Source organism: Episyrphus balteatus, chromosome 2 (genome assembly GCF_945859705.1).
Source record: "Episyrphus balteatus chromosome 2, idEpiBalt1.1, whole genome shotgun sequence".
Classification (NCBI taxonomy): Eukaryota; Metazoa; Arthropoda; class Insecta; order Diptera; family Syrphidae; genus Episyrphus; species Episyrphus balteatus.
The window spans coordinates 83,826,107-83,851,530 of NC_079135.1; the positions used below are offsets into that span (position 1 = coordinate 83,826,107).

The 25,424-nt window shown below is 29.6% G+C and overlaps 2 protein-coding genes across 2 annotated transcripts in view; both read right to left on the reverse strand.

The window, feature by feature from the left end:
* LOC129908402 (b(0,+)-type amino acid transporter 1) overlaps nt 1–9,172 on the reverse strand; it is a 70,652-nt gene extending 61,480 nt beyond the window's left edge. The window contains exon 1 of the mRNA XM_055984862.1: nt 8,741–9,172. Coding sequence (XP_055840837.1) covers nt 8,741–8,786 — 46 coding nt within the window. The 5' untranslated portion in view covers nt 8,787–9,172. The remainder of the gene's footprint in view (nt 1–8,740) is intronic.
* Nucleotides 9,173–15,254: 6,082 nt separating this feature from the next.
* Nucleotides 15,255–22,800, reverse strand: LOC129910727 (RNA-binding protein RO60). The gene is made up of 7 exons (XM_055988216.1): nt 22,670–22,800; nt 22,287–22,589; nt 21,471–22,196; nt 17,045–17,177; nt 16,795–16,982; nt 16,548–16,726; nt 15,255–16,453 (listed from the first exon to the last, which is right to left on the reverse strand). The coding sequence occupies exons 2-7, from the start codon at nt 22,494–22,496 to the stop codon at nt 16,312–16,314; spliced, it is 1,578 nt and encodes a 525-aa protein (XP_055844191.1). The 5' UTR covers nt 22,497–22,589; nt 22,670–22,800; the 3' UTR covers nt 15,255–16,311.
* Nucleotides 22,801–25,424: the final 2,624 nt, after the last annotated feature.

Below are 25,424 nucleotides of genomic sequence, written 5' to 3' on the forward strand. Positions count from 1 at the left end.
TCGGGAACTGAAAAGTAAATATTTTTTGCTTATTTAACAAAACTCATTCTGTGGTAATTTTTTATATTTTTTTTTTTTTTTCTGACGTTTATGAACACTCAGTGACTGCTGAAAATTGTACCAACGCAGGCCTGCAAACATTCTGCAGAGTTGGTGTGTACATTAATGCAGCAAAGCAGAAAGACGATTGTACTAACGCAGATTTCCCACACTCAAAATGTTATTGCTAATAAAAATATTAAAAAAAAAATGTTACTGCAAATACAAATTCAAAATGTGTGCTTTAAATATATTTTTTTTAATATTCGTCGAATTTCTTACAATTTTGACTATTTTTGGCCTTACGTCTGCTTTAATATTATATTATTTTATTTTATTTTATTTTATTTTATTTTATTTTATTTTATTTTATTTTATTTTATTTTATTTTATTTTATTTTATTTTATTTTATTTTATTTTATTTTATTTTATTTTATTTTATTTTATTTTATTCAAGAGCCTCTACTTTAATTTTATTTCAGTTGCAAGTTAGATACATTTGTGGAATTCAAGGTTAAAAAATTTAATGAGACCACAAATGAATACATTTCAAAAATGTAAATATATTCCAATTTGTCTCTTTGAGCATTTTCCACAGCAAAAAGAAGTAGGTAGGTAATTCATTTTATAAATCGTGAATTTTATTTATTATTACAGTCGAGGTTCAAATGTTAATCAAAATCAAAATTTGATTTAATCATAAACTAATTTAAAATTCAAATATCTAGACTAATCAGGTCTTATAAAAATTATACTCGAGTATTTTTTTCTTCTCTGGTTTATCAAGATCAACATATATATATAGAAGATATTTATTTGTCCTTCAATTCGACTTTAACCTTACCTCAACAATATGAAAAATAGTAACAACTGGTGCCATACTGTCTAAGGACAGAAACAAAACAACAACAACAAAAAAAAACACTCTTAGAAGAGCCTTAGGGATGAAATTTAATTTAACCTTTTTCAATGTTAAATATCTCGTTAAACGTGTATCTTTTTTGTTCTGGGAAACTGAAATATATGATCTGCCGACGGCCGGCGGCGGCGGCAGTAGCAATGGCGACGACTAAAACTAGGAGTTTTATAGCGCAGGCCCTCTCTTTCTCTTACTAAATTACATAATGTATTAGGATGTACATTATCTATAAAAAAAGGATACACCAAACAAATCTACAAATCCTATGGATAACTCATCTGCTTATCTACGCCACGTTTATTTTGAATTTTGGTGCTGAAGCCTTTTTTTTGCCTAAGTTAACCCACCGCTTGAATTATTTAACTTTCATCAACTAAAAGTTTAATGTAATCAACTGTCTGATTTTGATTTCTGAAATATGCGGGAGATGAGAAAAAACAATGGTTAATAGTAAACTTATTAGGTCACCGTTTTGGTGGCGCCGAGTATAATTTTTTTTACATTTTTTTGTTTTATGGAAAGGCGGTTGTTTTTTGCTGAAAAAAAAAACAGAAAGAAACATTTATACTGATTGGATGGAAAAGTAATGTTTTACTTTTTTTTATTATGTAACTTTGCTTTTTTAATAAGAAATATGCATATGATATGATACAAACTCAAAAGTTCAATGACCTAAACATCCTACAAGGGCGGGAGCCAAACAGAAGTGTTTACAAGTTTTGAGCCAATTCGGCACATTTTCAAAAACTTTTCATCATATTAAAAAAAAAAAAAACTAAATAGATTGTTGACATGCAATGTGATAAAAATAAACTGTAACATAGGTAGGTCGAGTTTTAATTTATATTTGTTTTTTTTTTTTATTTTTTTTTTTTATTAATTCAATTTTATGAATTAGTTAATTTCCGTGAAAAAGGTCAAAATGAATGCGTGTACACTGTACAAAGAACTATTTCTAAGAATTAACTAATTCACTGATTAAAGCTTCATGCTTTCTCACACCTCAAAAAATTTAGTGAATTGAATTGTATGTGCAGTTTCACTTCTTTTTTATTTATTTTTATCTACATATTTAATTTATTTATACCCAAATGTAAACTGCACCAGGGTTGTAAAATCAATTGAAAAAAAATGCATTTGAAATTTTAAACAAATATAATATTGCAAATAAAAAAAAAAAATTACATAAAAAAAATATTTATTGCACCTGAAAAAAATTTGCATTGATTAAAAAAATTATTGCAACTGAAAAATATTTGCATTAAAAAAATATTTCTTGCAAATAAAAAAAAATTGTATAAAAAAATGTTATGGCAACTGAAAAATATTTGCATTGTTAGGCCGTGTGCGAATTGCGTTAAAATGTTGGTTAAAATTTCTACCACGATTAAAATTTGACGTTTGGTTAAAAAAGGGATCAAATTTATTTTTTTGCTGTGCGAATTAGGTTAAAATGTATTAAATGGGACTTTTTTCTTGGTACTACTTTGAATAAAATTCCCTCAAGATAAAACAAAATTACCCTCAAAAATGGTTTTTCTTATATTCAATTAACTATTTTTTTTAACAAAACCCAGTTGAAAATATATCAAGTTAAATATTCTAGTATGAAAATGTAATAAATTCTCAATTTCACATACTTTTTTTTATTTTATCGATAAATTCCCATTTCATTATGATCAAAAAGAAATTTATTAATTCAGTCTTCTAACACTAATTCGTAGTTCACCACCTGCCAACAAAATAGAAATATAAAAAATAAAAAACAAACAAACAATTAGTAGATTTTCAATTTTTTAAGATGAATATTAATTTGAGGAAGTACTTTGTATTAATACTTTTAACATTTCTTAAAATATCAACGCATTATAACAAAAATAATTTCAAATCTATCTTGATCTTTCTATCTTGAGAAACGTCAAATTTTAACCACTAGGGTCAAATTTTACCCTGCTCCGCAGCTGGGTAAATTTTAACCCGTTTTATTCACCATGCTAGTGTCAAATTTTAACCAAACGTCATATTTTAACCAACATTTTAACGCAATTCGCACACGGCCTTATATAGTAAAATTTGTATTGCAAATACAAATATTTTGCATTAAAAAAATTTATTGCAAATAAAAAATTTTCTGCATTAAAAACAAAAATCAATGCAAAATGTGTGCATTAAATATTTTTTTTTAAATATTCGTCGAATTTCTTACAATTTTAGCTATTTGACCCTACATAAGTGTAAGGTCAAAATTGTAAGAAATTCGACTCATACCTCATAAAAAAAAAAAACAAAATTTAATGCACACATTTTACATTTATTTTTTTTTTTTTTTTTCAATGCAAAAAATTTTTTATTTGCAATACAAATTTTTTACTTGCTCAATAGGGCAAGTATTGGTTTCGTGTAAAAAAAAAATTCGAGGTTTTAATCAAAACTAACATTACGATGATGGAGAAGCCCAAAAAAGTGGGTTTCGTCATGACGTCCGTCGGTCTGTGCGTCCGTGCGTCCATCTGTACAAGCAGCTACAGACTAAACGAGTGGACGGATTTTTTTGAAATTTGGTATGGATGTTTTTTTCGTAATTTCCAAGGTTGGTTTTTTTTTTGTTTTTTAATATCTCGCTTAGAACGTATACCTCCCATACAAAATTTTCGAGTTATTGCAATTTTCTCGAAAACGGCTCTAACGATTTCGATTAAATTAGCACACGTAATGCTGTATATAGTTCTTACATAACTGCATTTTTAGTTTTTCTCAAAAAATACGGATAGTGGAAATATGGTCTTTATATATTTTTAAATCGCGGATGTCGGCTCTTCTCGTACATCATTATGGAGTTATTGCAATTTTCTCAAAAATGGCTCTAAGAATTTAGATAAACTTTTGCATACGTAATATTCAAAGTAATTGCAGTAAAACTGCGTTTTTAGTTTTTCTCAAAAAAGTCAAGTCAAATAAAAAAAAAATTTTATTTAACTAACATTTGGCCTCCATGCCGGCTCTTCCCCTACATCAACCAAATTTCTTAAAAATGTATATAGAGGCAGCTCTAATAACCTACAAGTAAGCTAACATAAAAGTGCTTTGAACTGCAAGAGCAAGTACGTGCGGCCCCAGTCGTGCATTTTATTTATTTTTATTTGCAATAAAAATTTTATTTTCAATACAAATATTTTTCAGTTGCAATAACATTTTTTTTAATGCAATTTTTTTTACTTGCAATAAATATTTTATTTTAATGCAAATATTTTTCAGTTGCAATAAATTGTATTTATTTTATTTTATGTTTTTTATTCAGTTGCAGTAAATATTTTCTTTTTATTAGAAATAAATAATTTTTTTTTTAATTTGAAATTCGATATCAAATGCATTGTTGTGTTTTGATATACCTACTGATATCCATTTATCTTCCTGACACTTAATTAAGTCTCTTTCGTAGACTTGGTTCCTTTGTATCAAAATTTTAACGACTTCGTAAAATTTCAAGGAAAATTCTGCAAATTCCAATGAATTTTGATGAGTTGAATTTTAATACAGAAAAAGAATTTTGCATCTATGGCCTTGGCGTAGGAAAAAGGACGTCATCATCAGTTCCTAAATCTCCTTAATCTTATTGTAAATTTTCAGTTTTATTTTCTTGTCAGCACAATCGTCGTATAATTAGAAGGCATAAAAACCTTATAAAATTTATAATTTTATAACAAAAGGGCTTGTTTGTAAATTTTACCTGCAATATATATTTACTTTTAAGTTTTTTGCCTATAGTTTTGGAATTTTATAATTTCTGCCTAAGAAGATAAAACACAATAAAGGTCCCTTAATTCAATTTTTTGAAGTTTTTAAATTGGAGATATAATTAAAGCATTTAGCTTAAAATGCAATGTTTTAAAGCCACAACAAAACTTATAATTTATAGGCCCCTCCCCATTGACATCTTTTCCCCTCACCAAATATAAGCTCTTAATATTAAGGGGAAGATCCTCCGATTCGCAGTTTTCTATTTTAACATCAAAATAAAATAATCATTTGAAAAATTTTCGAGGTCAAAGTTAAAAAAAAATTATAAAAACATTTTTTACTTTTTCAAAATTTTCTGAATAATCATTATTATCAATTCAGTAAGATGTACATATTTTTGTAGGGTCTCAAACGTTCTACAAAAAAGGTCCCTGGTGTAATCAATTGCTTTAACCGTTTAGAAGATATTCGTACCAAACTTTTATGCCCACTGATTTCAATAGTTTTTTTATGACCAGTCTGCACTTCAACATTCTAAGCCTCTTTTATACAGAGTGCCCCAAAAGTAATGGATCAATCGAAATATGCTGATAGGCCAGCTTAAGGGCTCTCAGAGTTTTTTAACTTATTCATCCCAAATCCTTACGGGTTTCGAATAAGTTCTTGTTAAATTTCGAAAAATCAACAGTAGTGTTTGTGTTTTTGCTCTGAAAACGCCTGTTTTAGTGAAAGAATTGTAAAAAAAAAAAACAAAAATCAATTATATGGGCGGAGAAAGCAAAATACTTTTGCAAAGTAGGGATTTTTCGGAGTTTCACAAGAACTGCATTTATTCAAAAACCGTACAATTTAGGATGAATAAGTTACCAAATTCTGAGAGCCCATAAGTTGGTCTATCAGCTTATTTACTTTGATCCATTAATTTTGGAACACCCTGTATAAGGAGGCAAGTACGTGTAACGAAGTCAATTTATTTTTACCGTTCAAAATTTCAGAGCAATATTTTTGGATTTTTGAAGTGAAAACTTCTTTGGTATCGTAGTGATTTGAAAAAATATGAAACGAAAACGCGACACGAACATTTAACTTGTTATAACTTTGTTGTTTTAATAGATAGATGAATGAAATTTATACTGTAGATAGGTTATTAAATAAACTATAAATGTACAAAATTTATATTAATTTCATATTCAAAATTCTGAGATAACGGTAAACAGATGTTCTTTTTCTACACACGTTATATCTTTTGATCTAGTGCACATACAAGTTTGATTTAACTTTAATACGCATGCTGATAACATAACTTTTCATTTGATATATCACAATTAACTGCACGAGCTCTACAAGTTACACAATCTTAAATTGAAAAACATGAAAAATATCTCAAAACACCTGTGAAGATCTGTTGCCGATGAGCAGCCACCAGTGTAGGAAGTACCGTAATCTCAGCTTGAAATTTCGACATAGTTGGCTTTAAAAAATTCCTTTTTTTTCTAGGCATGGTAGAAATAGGATTCTTCCGTCATATAAAAGGTGAAATAACCTTTGAGATGATATAAAATTTACTATAGGTTGTCATTTAAAAAAATATTTTTAATGGTGTTAAAAGAGAAAAAATATTGATTTTTTTGCTTTTTTGAAGAAAAGTGATTTGGTTTGAAAAAAAAGCTCTTTTTGTAGATGTTGTATAGACATGGACGATATAAATATTTTGAGCTGAAACAATAAGCTTTCAGATGATATAAAATTAATATAGGTTGTCATATAAAAAACATGTTTTTAATTTTTTTTTCCAAGAAAAGTTTTTTTTTATGGTTTCACTTCTACCACGTGTGAATTGCACACATGACTTTTTTTTTAAATGATTCAAATTTTATTTTATTTTTGAAAACTCAATTGCTTTTGAAAATTGGTTTTAACGTGTCAAATAATAATTTCTTAGGAATGGAATTCCAATTTTTTTTTTTTTTGAAAAATACTTGAAAATTTGTATTTATAAAAAATTAATTTCATTGAGAAAGTAAAAAAGTTGTATTAATTTCAACTGTAAGATTAAGTACATACAACCTAATCGGACATTTAGTTTATTTATTTTTATTTTTTTAATTTCCTTCCCAAACGAAACCAACCTCGAAATAAATCGTCTTTAAATAAATTTTATAATATAAACAAAATAAACAAAACAAACAAATTAAAAGTATCATGCGGTGCAACATGAGATACCTAGACTACATCAGCTGTTATTTATCTGCTATATTTCACACATTTAGATATTCTTAAGACTAGCCTAAGAATGCATATAAATAGTCTCCATCTGAGACTTCTGGTGGAAATTGATACTTAAGCTCGCACATCTAATGAGCGGCAATGTACACTCAACGCAATAAAAAAGTATAATAAATGTTAGTTTTGTATATGTTTTGGCTAGACATTCAACACCAATGATAAAAAAAATTCCATTTGTTATTATTAAAACAGCATCAGACTAATGAGCAATTACAATCCCTACGTGATTCCGATCGAGCTCCATTATAATTACATTTTCGTGATCTTTATGGATTAATATTTAAAAACACAAAATTGATTTTATGACGTCAAAAAAAAAATCGAGTATCTAATCGTACCTACATGAGCTATGCCAATTTTATATACACCACTAAGCCATTTTGCCAAATACGATTTGATTCGATAAACATTTTCAACCAATCAATCGAATGTCCTTAGGTACTATCTAGAAATAATAATCTTTTATTTAAAAATACAATTTTTCATCGTATGGTTTAATTGCATCAATGTTTTGCTATTCAAAACGCAATTAAAACAATTTTAGTGTATAAGTAATAGCGCATATAATTTATTTTAAAATTGTTCATTTTAAAATTATATCGATTAGGAAGAATTTCATCAAAGGATTTTAATACAACTCCCACAGTTTTGTATTAGCTGTCAAAAAAATCTATAGACGACTTTTAATTGACATTGACATTGATGGCAGACCATAGCAGACAATTTGCATCAACTTTGAACGCATTTAATATTGAACACAAAATTACCAAAAAACCAATAAAAACCGACCTAAAATAACAAAACAAAATAAAAAAAACCTCACCAAGAGATTCCCATATCCATGAATGAGAACTCCCATCTGTGAAAGCCTCTAATCTTGGCACCGCATTTTGTGTGTTCAAGATAAGATAGAGGTTAGTTTGTTAATTGAGTTTATTTTTTTCAAATATACGTTTGGCGCCCGATTGAACATGAACATCCATTATCGTGTAGGATAATTACGTCAACTATTTGAAATGATTTTTTTTTTCCTACCCACAAAGTAAAATACATTTCAAAAATTCCATTACAAAGTTCGTTCAGCTATAAAAAAAATATATAATTTTGCGTTGGTGGCAAAAAAAAAAGAAACGAACAAACCAGAGCTAACCCGCCAGTATAGTTGTTAACTCTCATTCCCGCTCTCTATACACTTTAACTTGTTGCCCTGCGCAATAGCTGAACTATGTTCCCATAAAAAACGAAATCATTATAGCAAATATGGGAATCTGAATGGATTCCTATATTTAAAGCTACCCCACCATCCCATATGACATGGTTTAAAAAAAAAAAAAAAAAATTGTAGGTATATCCTTAAGGACAAAAATTCCCATATTTAGCAATTTGCTATTGCATCATGCGGTTTTGAAAGAAATCATAGAATTGAAATGTATCTTTTCTTGTTTTTGTATTTATGATTGAAAAACACATGGTAGCATCAGATAAACACATATAAAATCCAACTCACGATAAAAATATCCTTTCACATTTTTTATAAATACGAACAAGATGTAGGTTTGTACTATGAAGAATTTTTTTTTTCAAAGGGTGCGGATCCGTTTTTACACGCTCGCACTTTTTCTATCACTTTTTCGGACTTGATTTTTGTCCGAAACACATATCATTTTGAAAATTTTCTCACAAGCACTTTTTGGTTCTTTTTTTCACAAATTTTTGCAACTAATTAATTTTGTTTAATTAATTTTTTCTACTCTTACCACTGGCGAAAAATTTATCTGCGTTTGGAAGGGCATGCTGATACATGACTCGTTACAGTGCACCAATGTCTTCACTATCATGTCACTTTAACCACTGAGAGAATGAACCGCTGAGAGGAATGCAAAGTGTATTTATAAGAAAAAATGTTCTATGGGGCGCAATCGTATACCGGTCGTGGCTCAGTGGTCGACATCAGTGTTGGTCGGTCGTCTTCCTCTTCTTCATTATTATCATTCAACATCATTATCATCATCCCCCTGAAATGAGGGTGTAAAACGGGAGGTGTTCGGCATTCGTTTTCGTAGTCACGTCTGATGTTTTTTTTTGTATTTTCTAATTTTTTGCTGTAGTAACAAAGTTCTTAGAAGTGTGACGTGTTTTAGTGAACAAAACCACCCCTCATTACTAGACCAGGGTTTTAATTTTGCATGATATACAGCTTTTATAGGCTTGAAGCTTTTTTGTCGTTCTCTAGACTAAAATGAGCTCGCTCGTGTCGAAGCCGGCAAACATGTGGTCTTATGGATATAATTTTTCAATGCATATTATAAATAATTGTCGGTTGAAATCAAATTTTTGATCGAAATATGAGATTGTTGAGATTCTTTATTTAAACAAAAACACAAAACAAAAAAATAAACACCAACAGTAGAAATTGTTGAGGCAGCAATATGTATTTTGATAATAAACTTTATTTACCATCTCATGATGTCAGACGAGTGTTAATTAGTATACCTATTGACACATTTTCCATTTCAATACAAGTTGTTAATGATTGACATTCAAAAAAAAAAAAAAAATATATAATTTAACAGTACAAGATACATACTATATTACATACCCAGAATAACATAAATTGTTTAGGTCTTTAGTCTGGGACAAGTAGGTATTTAGGTGAAGTAATAAGCGTAAGCGAAAAAATTCTGCAACCCAGGTGTTTAAGTTTTGAGAATATGATGAACTTTTCAATGACAAAACAATAAATAAAATATACAATGCGAAGAATTTGTTTTTTGGTTCATGTTACCAAATTTAAGAGACTAAAAGTATTTAAAATCTTATTATTGGAAAAGTTACACTCAAACCTCTTTCACAAAATAAAATTCAAAACCAAAAACGTATTTTTTTTATCATGCTTCAAATTAATTTGTCCTCCAAAAAATGTATGATTACAAAGTTAATCAATCAAATAAAAAAATAAATCATCACAAAAGAAATGATAGAAGAAATTAAAGTTAAATAATATTTAAAATCAAGTAATAATGATAACATTAAAAAAAAAAAATATATCAAAACCACTGCAACAAAACCTCAAAGCTCTTTTAAAAACCTTAAGTGCAGCTTAGTAAATTTGTACTACACAGTAGATATTATTTTTTTTTTATAAAAAAAAAACTACTTACTCCATTTTATTCGATAAGTTTTGTTGTCATAATGGATGAGACGTATGTACGTTAGAGTGGGCCGAAAAACACTTTTTTTCGAATTTCAAATCGTAATAGCGCGGAAAAGTTGCGAATGGTGATGACTAATAAGGGTTTAAAAAATAATCAAAATCAGTTCATATCTTCCGGTCGCGCATCGGCTCTGAAGTATGAAAAAATTTTTAAAAAATGGTATTTTTACAAAAAAAAATTTACCACCCTAACATATTATTTTTTGAACATTATAGCTTTAAAAAACTCTCATGTGAGCTAAATATTAAGCAGAAAAAAAAATTGGCTCAAATTGATTAAGGACTTCGGTGGCACATGTGTTTCAAATTTTGTCAAAAATGGCAAAAATCATATTTTTGCGATATTTTTTTTCCTTTTTATAAACTATTTTTAAAATTATTATTTTTACCAAATAAGAATTAAAAATGAAGTTGACACAATCAGTGAAAGCCGTGAAGTCGCTGAATATATAAAAATCTTTCGGTCAATTACGCTTTGGCTATTTATTAATCTCTTTGCCGCACAGTGGTGCCTTTGGTGCTTTTTTGGCTTCAAAAATCATTTTCACGGCCATTTCTTGATGAAAAGTCATGAAATTTAGAACACTGAAATATATAAGTATAAGATATACGAAAAAGCTACCAACTTTTTTTTTACTCAAAATGGTGGTCCCAAAATGGCGATCAGAATAAGCATTTATAGAATCTTCTTTTGCGAAACTGTTTATAAGCTAAAAATTTAGCTAATTGATGAAAAACAGATGTTCGACTTTTGAATTAGGTACAACTGTTCATATTTAATGAAAAAAAATTCAAACATTGTTGAAACAAAGTTCAAAAAGAGTCAAAATAGTAAACCGCACTTTCGACCTTTTTTTTGTGCTATTTTTTGATTTTTTGTTTATAAAGCTCAATTTTTGATATCTTCCTTCTTTATTTTCATAAAAAATTGACTATTTTGGCTTTATATAATTCCCAACTATGTTTAAAAGTAGATATTAAGAAAGAAAAAAAATGAAAAGATAAAAAAACTGTGCTAACTTCAAAAGGAAACAAAAAACAGCACAAAAAAAAGGTCGAAAGTGCGGTTTACTATTTTGACTCTTTTTGAACTTTGTTTCAACAATGTTTGAATTTTTTTTCATTAAATATGAACAGTTGTACCTAATTCAAAAGTCGAACATCTGTTTTTCATCAATTAGCTAAATTTTTAGCTTATAAACAGTTTCGCAAAAGAAGATTCTATAAATGCTTATTCTGATCGCCATTTTGGGACCACCATTTTGAGTAAAAAAAAAGTTGGTAGCTTTTTCGTATATCTTATACTTATATATTTCAGTGTTCTAAATTTCATGACTTTTCATCAAGAAATGGCCGTGAAAATGATTTTTGAAGCCAAAAAAGCACCAAAGGCACCACTGTGCGGCAAAGAGATTAATAAATAGCCAAAGCGTAATTGACCGAAAGATTTTTATATATTCAGCGACTTCACGGCTTTCACTGATTGTGTCAACTTCATTTTTAATTCTTATTTGGTAAAAATAATAATTTTAAAAATAGTTTATAAAAAGGAAAAAAAATATCGCAAAAATATGATTTTTGCCATTTTTGACAAAATTTGAAACACATGTGCCACCGAAGTCCTTAATCAATTTGAGCCAATTTTTTTTTCTGCTTAATATTTAGCTCACATGAGAGTTTTTTAAAGCTATAATGTTCAAAAAATAATATGTTAGGGTGGTAAATTTTTTTTTGTAAAAATACCATTTTTTAAAAATTTTTTCATACTTCAGAGCCGATGCGCGACCGGAAGATATGAACTGATTTTGATTATTTTTTAAACCCTTATTAGTCATCACCATTCGCAACTTTTCCGCGCTATTACGATTTGAAATTCGAAAAAAAGTGTTTTTCGGCCCACTCTAATGTACGTGCTTTTGAAGATGTTTTTTTATTTTTGTATTTAAAGACAATCACCAAACCCAGTATTGGAATGACACATCAATTTCACCATTTTTAAGTTATCGTAAGGATATTTTAAAGTTTCTGTTTAAAAATGAACATGCAATTTAAATTCATTGATAATGAAGAATCATGCATTCCTATTCGCATGACCAATTGAAAAATTTAAAATGTCGCAGAATGCTCAGCAAAGGTCAACTTGTCGAATTAATTATTCAAGAATTATTCAAAATTTTATATGCACGCATCAGGATAAAGGGAAACATAAACTTTAACACTTTTTCAAAATTCTATCCGCAGCTTGGTTTAGCTTCTATTTCAATCGGCAGCTGCGTGTTGTTTGTGTAATGCATGTAAACGCCAACTGTGGATATGGATAGCAATCAAAAAAAAAACACAGCTAATTTGTATTAAAAATAAAAATAAAATGTTCCACATACGCCACAGTGACCCTCTTATTTAATCACTGACTTAATAGTGAAACCAGTGTAGAATTTTAACAATTCACTGACTATTAAAAACTAAATAAATGTAGAAACGGAATTTTAAATATTTGCTTCTAATCTAAGATTCCGGATCCTTCAGAAATAATGGAAATAAATTAAATAAGCTTTTAAATAAAGTAGGCTAAATTCATAAACGCAGTGATGCTTTGTATCAAAAATATTTCTGATGCAAACTTGATGTTTTTTTTTAGGTAAAGGTAGTGTTTTCATTCCATGCAAAAAGAGTTTTGATGCAAAAGCAGAGATGCGTCTATGAATTCAACCATAAATAAAGCAATATTCCGAATAATACAAAAAATAGTACATATGGATACGTATGCGAGGAATTTAAAAAGCCTCGAAGAGTATCATTGTCATGAAAAAGTGCATCTTTGCTTAGCCGTTCAGATTCAGCGGTAAATCGTAGATCTCTTCCATTCTTGGTTTAAAGCAAAACGTCCCTAACCCAGCTTATCCGACATTTTGATTTCATCAATACCCAAGTTCATTGACCACACTCCACACTATCTCTCGAGAACACAGTTTGAAAAAAACGTTTAAAACTCCTAACCGAAGAAAGTTCTATAGGAGGTTCCTAAATAACCAAAGCCCGATTCTGAATGAAAACTCCTGCGGACATGTGTTCGGGAGAATGGCTCCCAATAAATAATTCCAAGAATATCCTTCCTTTCTCGTTTTAATTTGTTTCCCTTTCCGTTTCCGTTAATAATGATGAAAAAGCGAAAAAGGCGCAATATTTCCATAAACTTTTTGATTGGAAACACTTTTCCCGAACGATATTCCACGTTAGTTTTCATTCAGAATAGGGCTGAACGTTTTTCGAAAAAAAACTGTCATCGAGAGATGCACCTTTTCTTTAAATGTATGTAAATATGAATTTCGTATTTGAGCAAAATAAACAAATAAATAAGACAGACAGAACTGATTGATAAACTGAAAAATTGACAAACTTACATTATGTCGTTTTTCTTTACTTGACTGAGAGAACAATTTTAGTACTTATTAAAGAAGGTAAAAAATCCTGTATCCTCTAAAATAATTATACTTTGGTTGGTACAAGTTTTGACTTGAGGCTTTTTTTTTCACTATAAAAAATATCTAAATAGCACAAACAGGATGTGTGCAGTTGCATGTATGTATGACTTTGTTCGTATTGTAAAATGTCAGTGTTAAAAAATGTAAATACTTTAATGAATAACATAAGACTGAAATTGGTTAGTGGTTTATTCTTTTAACACTATTTTTATTATTTAACATTCGAATTTATTTGACGCTGTATATTCTGACCAAATCCGGATCAGATTTATTGAACAAACAAAAAAAAAATAATCTAAGGTAATGTTCGGTAATTTAAGTTTGAAGTTGGATCTTGAGTTACATAGTTACATTGTGATAACTATTTACTGCAAAACCAATCCATGTCAAGTAGTTAGTTCTGGGCATATTGCTTCTAGAATTTCCTTTTTCTTTGTTGTGGTAAGTTTTGCATATTTGCAAACATACATTTCTTTTTTTTTTATTGCGAAATTTACACCCAGGGAATGAGTCTCAACAATATGGTATGAACATGATTTGTGATTATCATTTTAATTGTATGGTACGTTTTTAGCTTCATATTAAAAAGTATTAAGTTTGTTATATCATTTTCCTACACTCGTGTGGCGGATCGGTTGCTTTCTACCGTCGATATCATCCATTTCCAAGTAATTTTGAAATACTGACACTTTTTTTCTAATGTTCAAAAATTTCATATATGTAAATAAATTCATTTGTATATGAAGTTTCTATATACGTTTCAGGTATAATAAATGTGAAGATATTGCATTCCGAAACCCTAATAATTATCAAATCACTCACCTTAATTTGCTTCAGATTTTGAAAGTGGGTGGTTTCCGAACATGGATTCATTCAGGAGGAACATGGCATTCCATTAACTATTTGAAAAGCTTGTTTGATGTTGGTTGGGGCAGTTCCAAATTAAAGTTATATTGATTACGTTTGTCAGCTCGGATTTTTGAGGTCGATGATATAATCTACTAGCTGGTACTAAAAATATTCTGTATTCTTTTTTGGAATTCACTTTTGTAAGTAGGTATTGCTCGAAGCTGCAACAAACTGAAAAAGTGTATTAAAATATTTACAATCGATTTAAAATAGCGAAACTTACTTTGAATCAAACAAATCAGATTTGAAAAGGTCTTACTCGCACTAAATTTTGTGCATCTTCAATGCAAAATGACGGATCGAGCACATTTTCGATGTTGAAAAATTTCAGTTTTAGTGAGAGTCAACATCAAAACTTCATGAACAAAATTTAAACGAATTCAGTATTTAAAAGGCTCAATTTGTCATTAACTGGACAATTTTTTAAGTGTTGAAACTCGATATCTTGGACTTCATTAATCCCATTTGCTTATTTATAAAATAAATATGCTTAAATCTTTGTTGTGAATTTTATTTACTACGACACTCAAGTTATAACATTGAAGCCGGAAACGTTGATGGTTGTACAGAATAGACGAGCTGGATACATTTTCTTGAATAGATCAAAACTAGCTATCATAAAAAATAAATAAATCATCGTGAGTTTTAAAAAATAAACAACCAAAGTTACTGTATGCTGCAAAGTTTTATTTCAGATTTCTTTGTTTTTATCGAAAAGGCTTTTTTTGAACATGAAAACAGTTTAACATTTTACTTTTATGTTTTTTTTTTTTTTTCTTTGTTTTGTTTTGTTTTTATGGAAACCACCTTTCGGAATAATTTCTTCAATTAATGTAATAAAAAAAATTAACAAACTATAATTGTGTAAAACAATAGCTTAAAATTATTAAATGTCCTTACGGCTTTGTTTCAAACTTTTTTAATATCACATTATGTTCGGTATTTTTTTTCAGAATATTTCATAGTTAATTTAATTTTAGTTATTTTTTTTTTTTTATTTTTATTTCATTTAAAAAAAATGTTTTGATTTTAAATTCTTTAAGAATAATTTCAGTTAACAATTTAAAAATAGATTACATTTCATTGTTTTATTTTTGTTTACTATTTTAAATTAACTTGGTTTTGGACCTGTACAAAAGACAGAAATACTTTTTTTTATATTTTTTTTAATCACATTTTCGTTTCGGTTAAGCAATTTCGATTACTAATAGTAAAAATAGTTAAGAATACATTTTTGTGAGAGTTGTGTTTTTTTTGATTTTTAGTAATATTTTTTGTGTACAATGTATAATGATTTTTTTTGTGAACAAAAAATAAGGCTTATAATTTAACTAAATCCAAAGGCGTGGTACCAATGAATTTTGAAAGGCAGTCATGGATATTCATTCAATTTGTTTTTTGATTTCATTTTTGTTTTTGATTTTTGATATTTTTTAAACGCCAAGTGAAGAATTTTTCATTCAGCAAATTATTTGATTTCTATGCTATATTCTTTTAATTATGTATTATTATTATTAGTTTATGAGATGTATATTATATGCGTTTGATATATGAAATTGGTATGTTTTTTTATTAAATTCCTTTATGTCATGTCAAGAAATGAGACATGTTAAGATGAAGATTATTACTTTTGTATAATGAAAACTTTTAGGTTTTGATTTTTTGTTTTACTTCAACTGAAGTAGGTTAACGATTAAGTAAAGAATTTGAGACTTTTTTGGATCTAACCGAATCTGTTAAGGGCAAAACTGTCAATCACGTTTGCAGTGTTGGCATCTAATCCACAAATTTCTAAAATATTCTCGTTTCTTTCAGTTGAATAAGACATTGATTTTTTGTGTCTCAACAAACTGATTATTACAAATCTGAAAGAGAAATCACATAAATTTATATTTAGTTTTATATCTAGATTGAATCCAACTAAACAATTTACTGTTGGGGGGATTCGTTAGTACTCACTTGGCTTTTTTGTTTTTCATTTCACGATATTTGTCTAAGAATCTGCATAAGAAACTTGAATTTTGATTAGGATTACTTCGGCCAGCGGATGGTACAATAATCAAAAATAAGTCATAAACCTGTTTGCGACTTAGGGCTTCCATTAGTGGTTGAACCAAACGTTGGGATGACTTCTTGTACTAAAAAAACGCATATTGAAAAAATTAATTAAAATTAAAACATTCATTTTTCAGAATTCTATACTTACACTAAAATGATCACAAACATCCATAGCTTGATTAAATTGAATTCCTCTCTCCCATGGAATTGGAGCTAGCTTAACTTTGTCATCAGTATACGCAAAAATATCGGTATGTTTTTCTCTTTTGAAATAAGAGAATGCAAAGGATACAGCTGCTTCGTAGTAGGTGACCTTTTTGTGTTGTGTTAGATATTCTGGAATAAAATAAAATGTAAGAAGTGTTTTTTTTTTTTCTTTTCTGTTTAATTTATTTTACTTTTTTTGTAGTTATCCTGAAGAGTCATTGTAATAAAAGAACGCAAACCAACAGCGCGGTTCAAGCTGAATGAATCTCTAAACATCTGTTGAAAAACACCCATGCGCATTGTGAGTGCACGTTTTTCTGGGACCTTCAATATAAATATGAAAAGTAATGTCAAATTTTGTGGACATAATTTACTAAGTATGTATATTATAATCAATTTTTTCAATCAATAAAGGATTATTTTTTTTTTCTTTTTTATTTTTTAATTGAGTTCACAATTTTTGCGAAAGTCAGTTGGGTGTATTAATATTTATTGTTTTATTTAACCTGGGGATTATGCAATGAAATTCAAGTATGATAAACTCCTGTTTTTCTTGGAAGCAGATTAAACACTGTTTAATACGACTTTATCTTATTTTACTAATGCAGAGTAGCGCATTTGTATGTTATATACACGGTGCCCCGGAATGATGTAAGGGCGTTTTTATATCAAAACAGCGCATTCTGCGCTAATTGGGTCATCCAGCTCGGTGACGGTGCTTTGAGCGCCATACCTCCCTAACTCTCTATCTACAAATTTGATACCCTTTAGCGATGATTTAAGAAAACGCTGATTTTCTTCGATAAATGTTTTATAAATTTATTCTTATTAAGAAAACAATAATGAACAAAAAAGTCATTTACAAAGGAGAATGGGCATTTTGGACGTTAAGCGGCCATTAATGAGATTGGTATCAAATGAAAGGGCTTAGGACAAACTTACATTGGATGTTTCAATGTATTGCATTTAGAATGCAAGATATTGCAATATTAGTATTGTTAATGCATCGTTTAATGTGTGAATGAAAAATTGGATTATATTTTTATTTTACATATACAATATGAAGCTCTGTCATTTTCCCTGACCCTGAAGACATTGATCTTGAAAATCCGACCAATAGAACTCATAATACAAGATTTTTAAGCCAACCACTTTTGTTTTTGTTCGAGAGTTTTTCAAACGATTCAAACTAACAAAAAATTGAACAACAAAACTCTCAAAATAGGCTTAAAATTGTTGTTTAAAAAAGCTAATAGTTCGTGGTTGGATATTCAAGATTAAGGGGTTCAGAGTCAGGGAAAATAACAGAGTATCATAATATGCACTTTAAATACATATTAAAGATACAACATTGAGACAATCTGCATAAAGTGTTAAATGCAAAAATGCATTTTACCCGTTTCTGAAGTACGTCACAAGGATAAAACTTCTGCAAAACATATGTAAGACTTAATAACATCATAAAATAACAAATTCATTAATGGCCGCGTAACGTCTACGTTCCACACAAATTTGCCCATTCTCCTTTGCCACAAAACTCATCCTGAGAATTAAAAATTTATTTTTGTATTTTAACCCTTGGTTCCCGGAGTAACTTTTTTTTTATTTTTTTCACTAAAAAATTACAAAATCTTGAGAAAAAGTTTTGATGCTTCCTGATAATACGCCACAATAATGATTGTACTAGTAATAACATTGTATTAGGAAACTTTTGAGCTGAGAGTACAAAAGTTAAAGTCCATTTTTCAGTAAAAATAATTAAAAAATAAAAATGCACTTAAAAACCAATGTGTTTTACCAAAAAGGCTTATTAAACTATTATTTAGATTAGAAAAACAAATTTTGTTAGTAAAAAAAATGTTTACATATTCTCTTTCAGTGCTACCATTATTTAATTTTGTAGCTCTAAGATACTACTTGCAAAATTAATAAAACCCTCACAAATACTGCAATTTTTAACTAAATAATAACTTTTATAGAGACATTATTTTTTGTTGGTCGTAGTACTCATGATGTAATTAATTGCTCATAATTCTAAACTTTTGATTATTGTAAGAAAAAATAAAAAATAGGTGGTTCCATGCTGAAAGCAATAGGAAACAAAGGGTTACAAATATTTGTAATTGTTGAAACTAGGTCTTAAACAGAAATAAACTTAAAATACAAAAATTAATTTTTAGGGCCATCAATATGGCTATTAAGAATGTGAATGAAATAAATGAGATCATTATTTACATGCCTTTGATAAAAATTTGGATCTAAAAAAAGTTTGAGGTCTTTTTTAATATGGCGCCAGGTTATAAGAATCAGTCCAACGAAGACTCTTCAGAGCGAATCGTATAAAATTCTGTTGTATATATTCAATACGAATTTTATGAAATTCATAAAAAGGAGTTCAAACTTGAGAAGCATATGCAAGATAGGGTCGAACGTAACACAAATTAATTTTCTTTAATACATTCAAAAATTTTGAAAATTGAAAAATGAAGGCAGAATTTCGTCTGTGCAAAACTAACCGGATTTTTTAAGGATTTCAATTTTCGGTGTTGAGGCAACGGTTTTAAGCGTCACTTCTGTAAAATTTTTGTTTGCAGTGACAAACAAAGCTGTTAGCTTTGTGAATTGTATAAATTACTTAATGGAATAACGAAAAAAAACGCATTATAGTCACAAAATTAGTAACTGAGTCGTAGAACACTTTCAAGCCGAAATAAAACATAATGTTATCCCTTTGGGATGTTGTAAATTGCTTCTTAAACGATTTGTCAGGAGCTAAATCTGCCTTCAACATCAAGTACAGTAAAGAAGGCTTTCAGAGACTTGGTCTTAATCTCTTTCCACTCGGAAAAAGGCCATTCTTTAATACTAAGCGTTGTCTAAAAAGGTAGGCAGTTAAAGGATCTTTAAATTTTAAAATAAAAATACTTCATCATGGTTTTATTTACAAAAAATCATCTCAATTGCTCGATAACAAAACGGAAAAATATGCTTTTAAATGATAAAAGCAATTTTAACTTGGTCTATTCCGATTGTAAATTGGCAGCCAGGCTCTCAAACATGGACATGTTTGAAACCAAAAAAATATTGCCCTACCGTGAACACAGCAGAGGATCAGTGATGGTTTGGGGGTTCTTTCAGCTACAGGCTCTACCCCGTTACACCAAATCAACGGATTTATGGATCATTTTTAGAATGGAGAGATGTTGGAGTCGATAATGGCTCCATAAAAGGAGAAAGAAATGCCTTTACATTGGCTCTTCCTGCAAGTTAAGATGCCAAAAATTCTTAAAAGCTCGTAAAACAGCAGTTCGGGGTAGACAATACTCCTGGCTTGGAATAGCCGGAACGGAGCAGTTTTCGAAAACAAAGGTATCTGAGCAAAATATTAACTTTGAACATTAAAATTAATAAATCCGGTTAGTTTTTCACAGCCGAAATTCTGGCTTTACTTCATTTTTAAACTTTAAAATTTTTTGTATGTGTTAAAGATCATTATTTTCTGTTGAAATTGCTTAACTGATATATGAACGATCTAGAAAAAATATTAAAACAATATTTTGTTCCAGTTTTGTTATAAAATTTTATTTGATGCAAATGACAAAAAAAATCCGGAATGTTTTTAGCAGCACTGTATATGGAAAGTGTAACATAGGGAACGTTTTATAAATCCGAGTATTGAGTTAAATATGAGAAAGCAACTAGGTCGTAATAACCAGATTCTAAATCGTCAGATAATTTTGTTTCCTCATTTTTGTCTTACTTTAGGACCTATATTTTGATATCGAATTCAAAAAAGATTCGTAGCTTTGATTCGCGCCCTTATTTTTTTTTTTCGAAGAGCTTAACAAGGCAAGTCTTACAATTAATATTTTGCTCTTTATTACAGTTCTTGACTTTCAGCTTGAAGGCAAGGTGACGGATCAGTATTTTTGCTTGGTCCAAACCTTTTTTACGTCAAAAATACCGTCTTAGTAATTTTAACTTTATTGAGCATTTTTTTTTTTTTTTGATACACTTTTCAGTATTTTCTTACAAATAATACATGAATATGCACATTTAATTAACTATTGCCCACTTAGTATTGCTCTAGCTCCACAAATAATATACAAAATCGAGAAATTGAATTTTCTTTTAAATATATTGACAGTAAAAAAGAAAAATCTAAGAGCTGATATCTCGAATCTTCAATTCATAGATTTTGGTATAAAAACATGTTTACCATTCGATTCAACTCAATTCGGATCGGGTAATCCGGTTTCATTTCGATCCTTGTTTACAAAGACCTAAATAATGATTCAATTTGGATTCAAATTGCCTTATATCGCTTATGCGATAGATAATGTAACCCCTGTTATTAATCTGTGTTGTTTTTAAACTATTCCGGTACTTATCCCAATCAAAAAAAAACTAGTTACATGTTACGATTACTGATCATGGTCACACCTGGCTTTAATTTGGAGTTAGGGTGACAGACAATTCTGAATAAAAGTACCAATTCTTCTAAAAAAGGTTAAATAAGTTAGATTATGAACAGTTGAATTTCAGAGAAGGTTTAAAATAAAAAAAAAATTTAAATTAATTACAATTTGTATAAATAAATTTCCAAAAAAATCTTACCTTTTGCAAATCAGCTGCAGCCACCGGAATACCCAAACGATCCATACGCCACAAAAATACAGATGGATGAAGATTAGCCTTCTGCAAAGCCTCTCTATTCGTCAACGAAACAATTGTCTTGAAAATCTTGGCATTATCAAAATGCCTATGCTGATGAAAAGTATGCCACTTCTTAATAATATCCAACAAACTCATTTGTGGCAACAACAATTCAACAATATTCGGAAATTTGAACAAATTCGGAGGAACTTGATCCCAATTTAATCTTAAATTCTTAATAATCTTTGTAGCTTCATTCTTCTTCGTGGTCGTACGAAGAGTACACATATCCATAATCATATTCTCACCTTTCATCTCATCTTCTTTAATCAATTCACTGCAAGTCTTCATAAATGCAGTGCAAACAACATCGTCGCCAAGAATCTCGTCACTAATGTGACACATGTAAATCAGATTCTTATGAGTAAAACCATACATTCCCCGATGTGACATCCACATCTCTCGTAGCTCCTCAGGAGTACATTTCTCATACCAAGCTACAACAGCTTTTTTGGTTGTCCTCGACAAACCTTTTCGCCCCTGAATTGCATGAATCGATTTTGAGTATTTGCAAAACATAAACAATTCCTCGGCACTTTTGAGAACATGCGGAATAGCTTTTCGCACATTTGTCTTCCATTTGATATCGACATCGCTAGCCAAATAAGTGGCATATGCAAATAAAGCCTAAATAATTGGAATTCATGAAAAGGAAGAAGAAAGTTTGATTTCCACGAGGTGTGGTGAATTTCTATTACTAAACTATTCGATGCTTACCTCATCTTTACGTGGTAAATGGTCACTTTGTCGTAGGATATCGCTCATATATGAAACAAATGCAACATCGTCTAGAGTGCGTATCAATTCTTTGAGTGGTGGAAAGAGTTGATCAACTTTTAGGCCAACACGAGGACGAATGTAGACTGGCTCAAAGTTACCCAAATAACAAAAGCGTTTTAGCTTTTGTTTGGCGTCCATTGCCATCATGTTGCAGCAAGTTGAAGAAATTTATCAAAAAAGGGAGCACCACACAATTGGGTTAGATAAAATAATGATTGAATGCGAAGAAGAGTTTATATTCTTTGATGAAGAAAAAGAAAGTTAACGGGATAATATTAGTTTTTTTGTTGTATAAAAAGAAAATATATAAGTAAATTTACCAATATATGAAATTTATTGATGAAAAAAACGGAAATCTTCTTCACAATTCACAACAAAAGAAATAAAAAAATGTGCAAAGTGCGACTGCCACTGCCGCAAATATACAAAGCGCAAAAAAAAGAAACAAAACTACGACTCGATATTGACATAAGTAGTGATGGGTTAACAATTTACGATATTATGGAAGAAAGTACTAGATTATTAGATTTGATGATCTATTACTTGAATGGGATCAAAAAGTGAAGGATTTAAATAGACAAGCATGATACAACTAAAAAGATAGCACACTCGAGTTTTTAATTTTGTTAAGCTCTGCGCATCTACGTCGTCGATGATCTAAGAGTTTGACATTTATCCTTCTGCGTAGAAGTTCAAAGCAACATGGCAAAAATTGGTTTACTGGTGGAACAGAATGATGTAGCTATTATCGATAATTAGTATGGGATCCATTTTAGCTCAGCTAAAATTTTTCGATTAGGCTTAAGCTTCTACTCTGCTAAGTACTTTTGGCTGTGTTCAACTCCATTTCTTCTATATAAAAACTGTCTTTGAATGGATTCAGAAATCAGAAGTACTAAAAGTACTTTGCTGAGCCCAAAGAAACACAGCCAGATATAAAAGTGACGCGCGTTATTTTAAAAAGTGACGCATGTCATGTCAAGTGACGTACGTCATTTTTTAAAAGTACAACGCGTCATTTTTAAAAGTAACATGCCACATTTTCAAAAGAGACGCGCATCATTTTCAAAAGTAGGTGTGTTTTTTATTACAACTGGTCTTAACTGGACAAAAAAAACGCAGTCGGGGCTAAGCAATTTACATGTAAAATACAACAACACTTTAGCCCCATGGGCTTAGTTGTTTAGCCCGGAGATTTCTTTGGGCTTAACTTTTTGAACAGTTTTAAATCTGTGCTACCAAACTAATTTTTTCAGAAATTGTTTAGAATTTGTTTACAAAAGTGAAAACTTACGTTTGGAATGATAAAATGTATTTAACTAGGTTTACTAGCATACATTATTGTATTTTTTTTTTTGTAAAACATACATGAAAATAAAGGAAAAACTCGAAAATATAACAACTCTAAATATTTGTTGTGTCTTGTGTTTTCGGAACATTCAATATGCAGTGCTGCCAATATTTCAGGTTAAACCCCGATGCGTTTTTTTTGTCCAGTTAAGCCTAGAGATGAGCAAAAAATCACGACCTGTGATATTTAACCTGTGATTGACAAATCACAATCACTACCTGTGAACAGTCTTCAAATAACCTGTGATTACCTTAAACGTGAATTGGATATTCACTTTTTACTTTACAGTTCGCACTGAAGTGAGGCAAATTTTTTTGTTAAAAGTTAATTAAAGTGCATTTGCGGGTTCAAAACAATTCCCTTTTATACTAGAACTGTTGTAAAAAGTTATTTTTTCCAAAATCACAAGTAAAAAGTCATTTTCAATGCGTTTTCGTGAATTCCGCGTAAAATAATTCACGTTTACACTTGACCTGTTGCAAAAATTTAATTTTCCAAAATCACAGGTCAAAAGTCATTTTCAATGCGTTTTCGTGAATTCCGCGCAAAATAATTCACGTTACACAAGTGCATTAGAAATTCAAATTATAACCTGCGATTTTTCAAAACAGCTATTGCAACAGTTCTTTATTAAAAATGAATTGGTTTGACTGGAATTCACGCAATTGCTTTGGATTTTTTTTTTTTGACCTGTGATTTTTCCCAAAACAACTTTTTAACAGTCCTTTATTAAACGTGAACTGGTTTGACTGGAATTCACGCATTTGCCTTCCAATTCTTTTTAACCTGTGATTTTTCCCAAAACAACTTTTGCAGTAATTCTTTTGTAAACGTGAATTGTTTTGACCGGAATTCACGCAAATGTTAAGGATTTTTTTTAAACCCGTGATTTTGTTCAAAATAACCTTTGCACCAATTCTTATGGAAACGTGAATTTAAAGCGGAATTCACGAAAATGCATTGAAAATTACTTTTGACTTACCTTTGATTTTGGAAATAAATAGCTTTTGCAACAGTTCTTGTGTAAACGTGAATTGTTTTTATCGGAATTTACACAAGTGCATTGGAAATTATAACCTGTGATTTTTCCCAAAACAACTTTTCAACAGTTCTTCTGTAAACGTGGATTGGTTTGACCGGAATTCACTTCACAAGTGCTTTGGAATTATTTCTAACCTGTGATTTTTCCCAAAACAACTTTTCAACAGTTCTTGTGTAAATGTGAATTGTTTTTTACCGGAATTCACGCACGTTCGGTAAAATTAATGTTTTGTTTACCCCTCACAATCACGTATGGCTTCAGAAGAATCACGGTTTGCCCGCAAATATTCCCTGTGAAATCGCAGGTTGCCCTGATTAGAATAAGGGTTTTCAACGCTACTTTTCCCGTGATATAATAAATTTCTCCAGTAAAATCAAGAGTCGCTTAGACAAAATAATGTTTTCCCCAGTATAATCACGGACGGCTTTTGTAAATCGCGGATCTGTTTGCTTAAACCAGGAGTTTTCCTCGTAAAATCAGCTCCATTGTTTCAAATACACTCGTATTTGAGCTTCATTAGTACTTCCTACGTGAAAAATCGTAAAGAAATGTGTATATTGGAAAATACAAACGTTAATATACGTGTAATTTTTTTTTTTTTTGGGATTTTCATTAAAAAAAATTTAAATCACGGTTAAAAATCACAGGTTACAATCACCGTGAATTTAAAATCACAGTCACA

What these genes read in the sequence shown, in the direction of transcription:
- LOC129910727 (XM_055988216.1), bottom strand. Translation starts at nt 22,496, where the DNA reads ATGATGGCAATGGACGCCAAACAAAAGCTAAAACGCTTTTGTTATTTG. An exon ending in ATTTACCACGTAAAGATGAG is followed by an intron (nt 22,197 to 22,286) that starts GTAAGCATCGAA and finishes CCAATTATTTAG; the next exon opens with GCTTTATTTGCATATGCCAC. An exon ending in CTGCAGCTGATTTGCAAAAG is followed by an intron (nt 17,178 to 21,470) that starts GTAAGATTTTTT and finishes TTTATATTGAAG; the next exon opens with GTCCCAGAAAAACGTGCACT.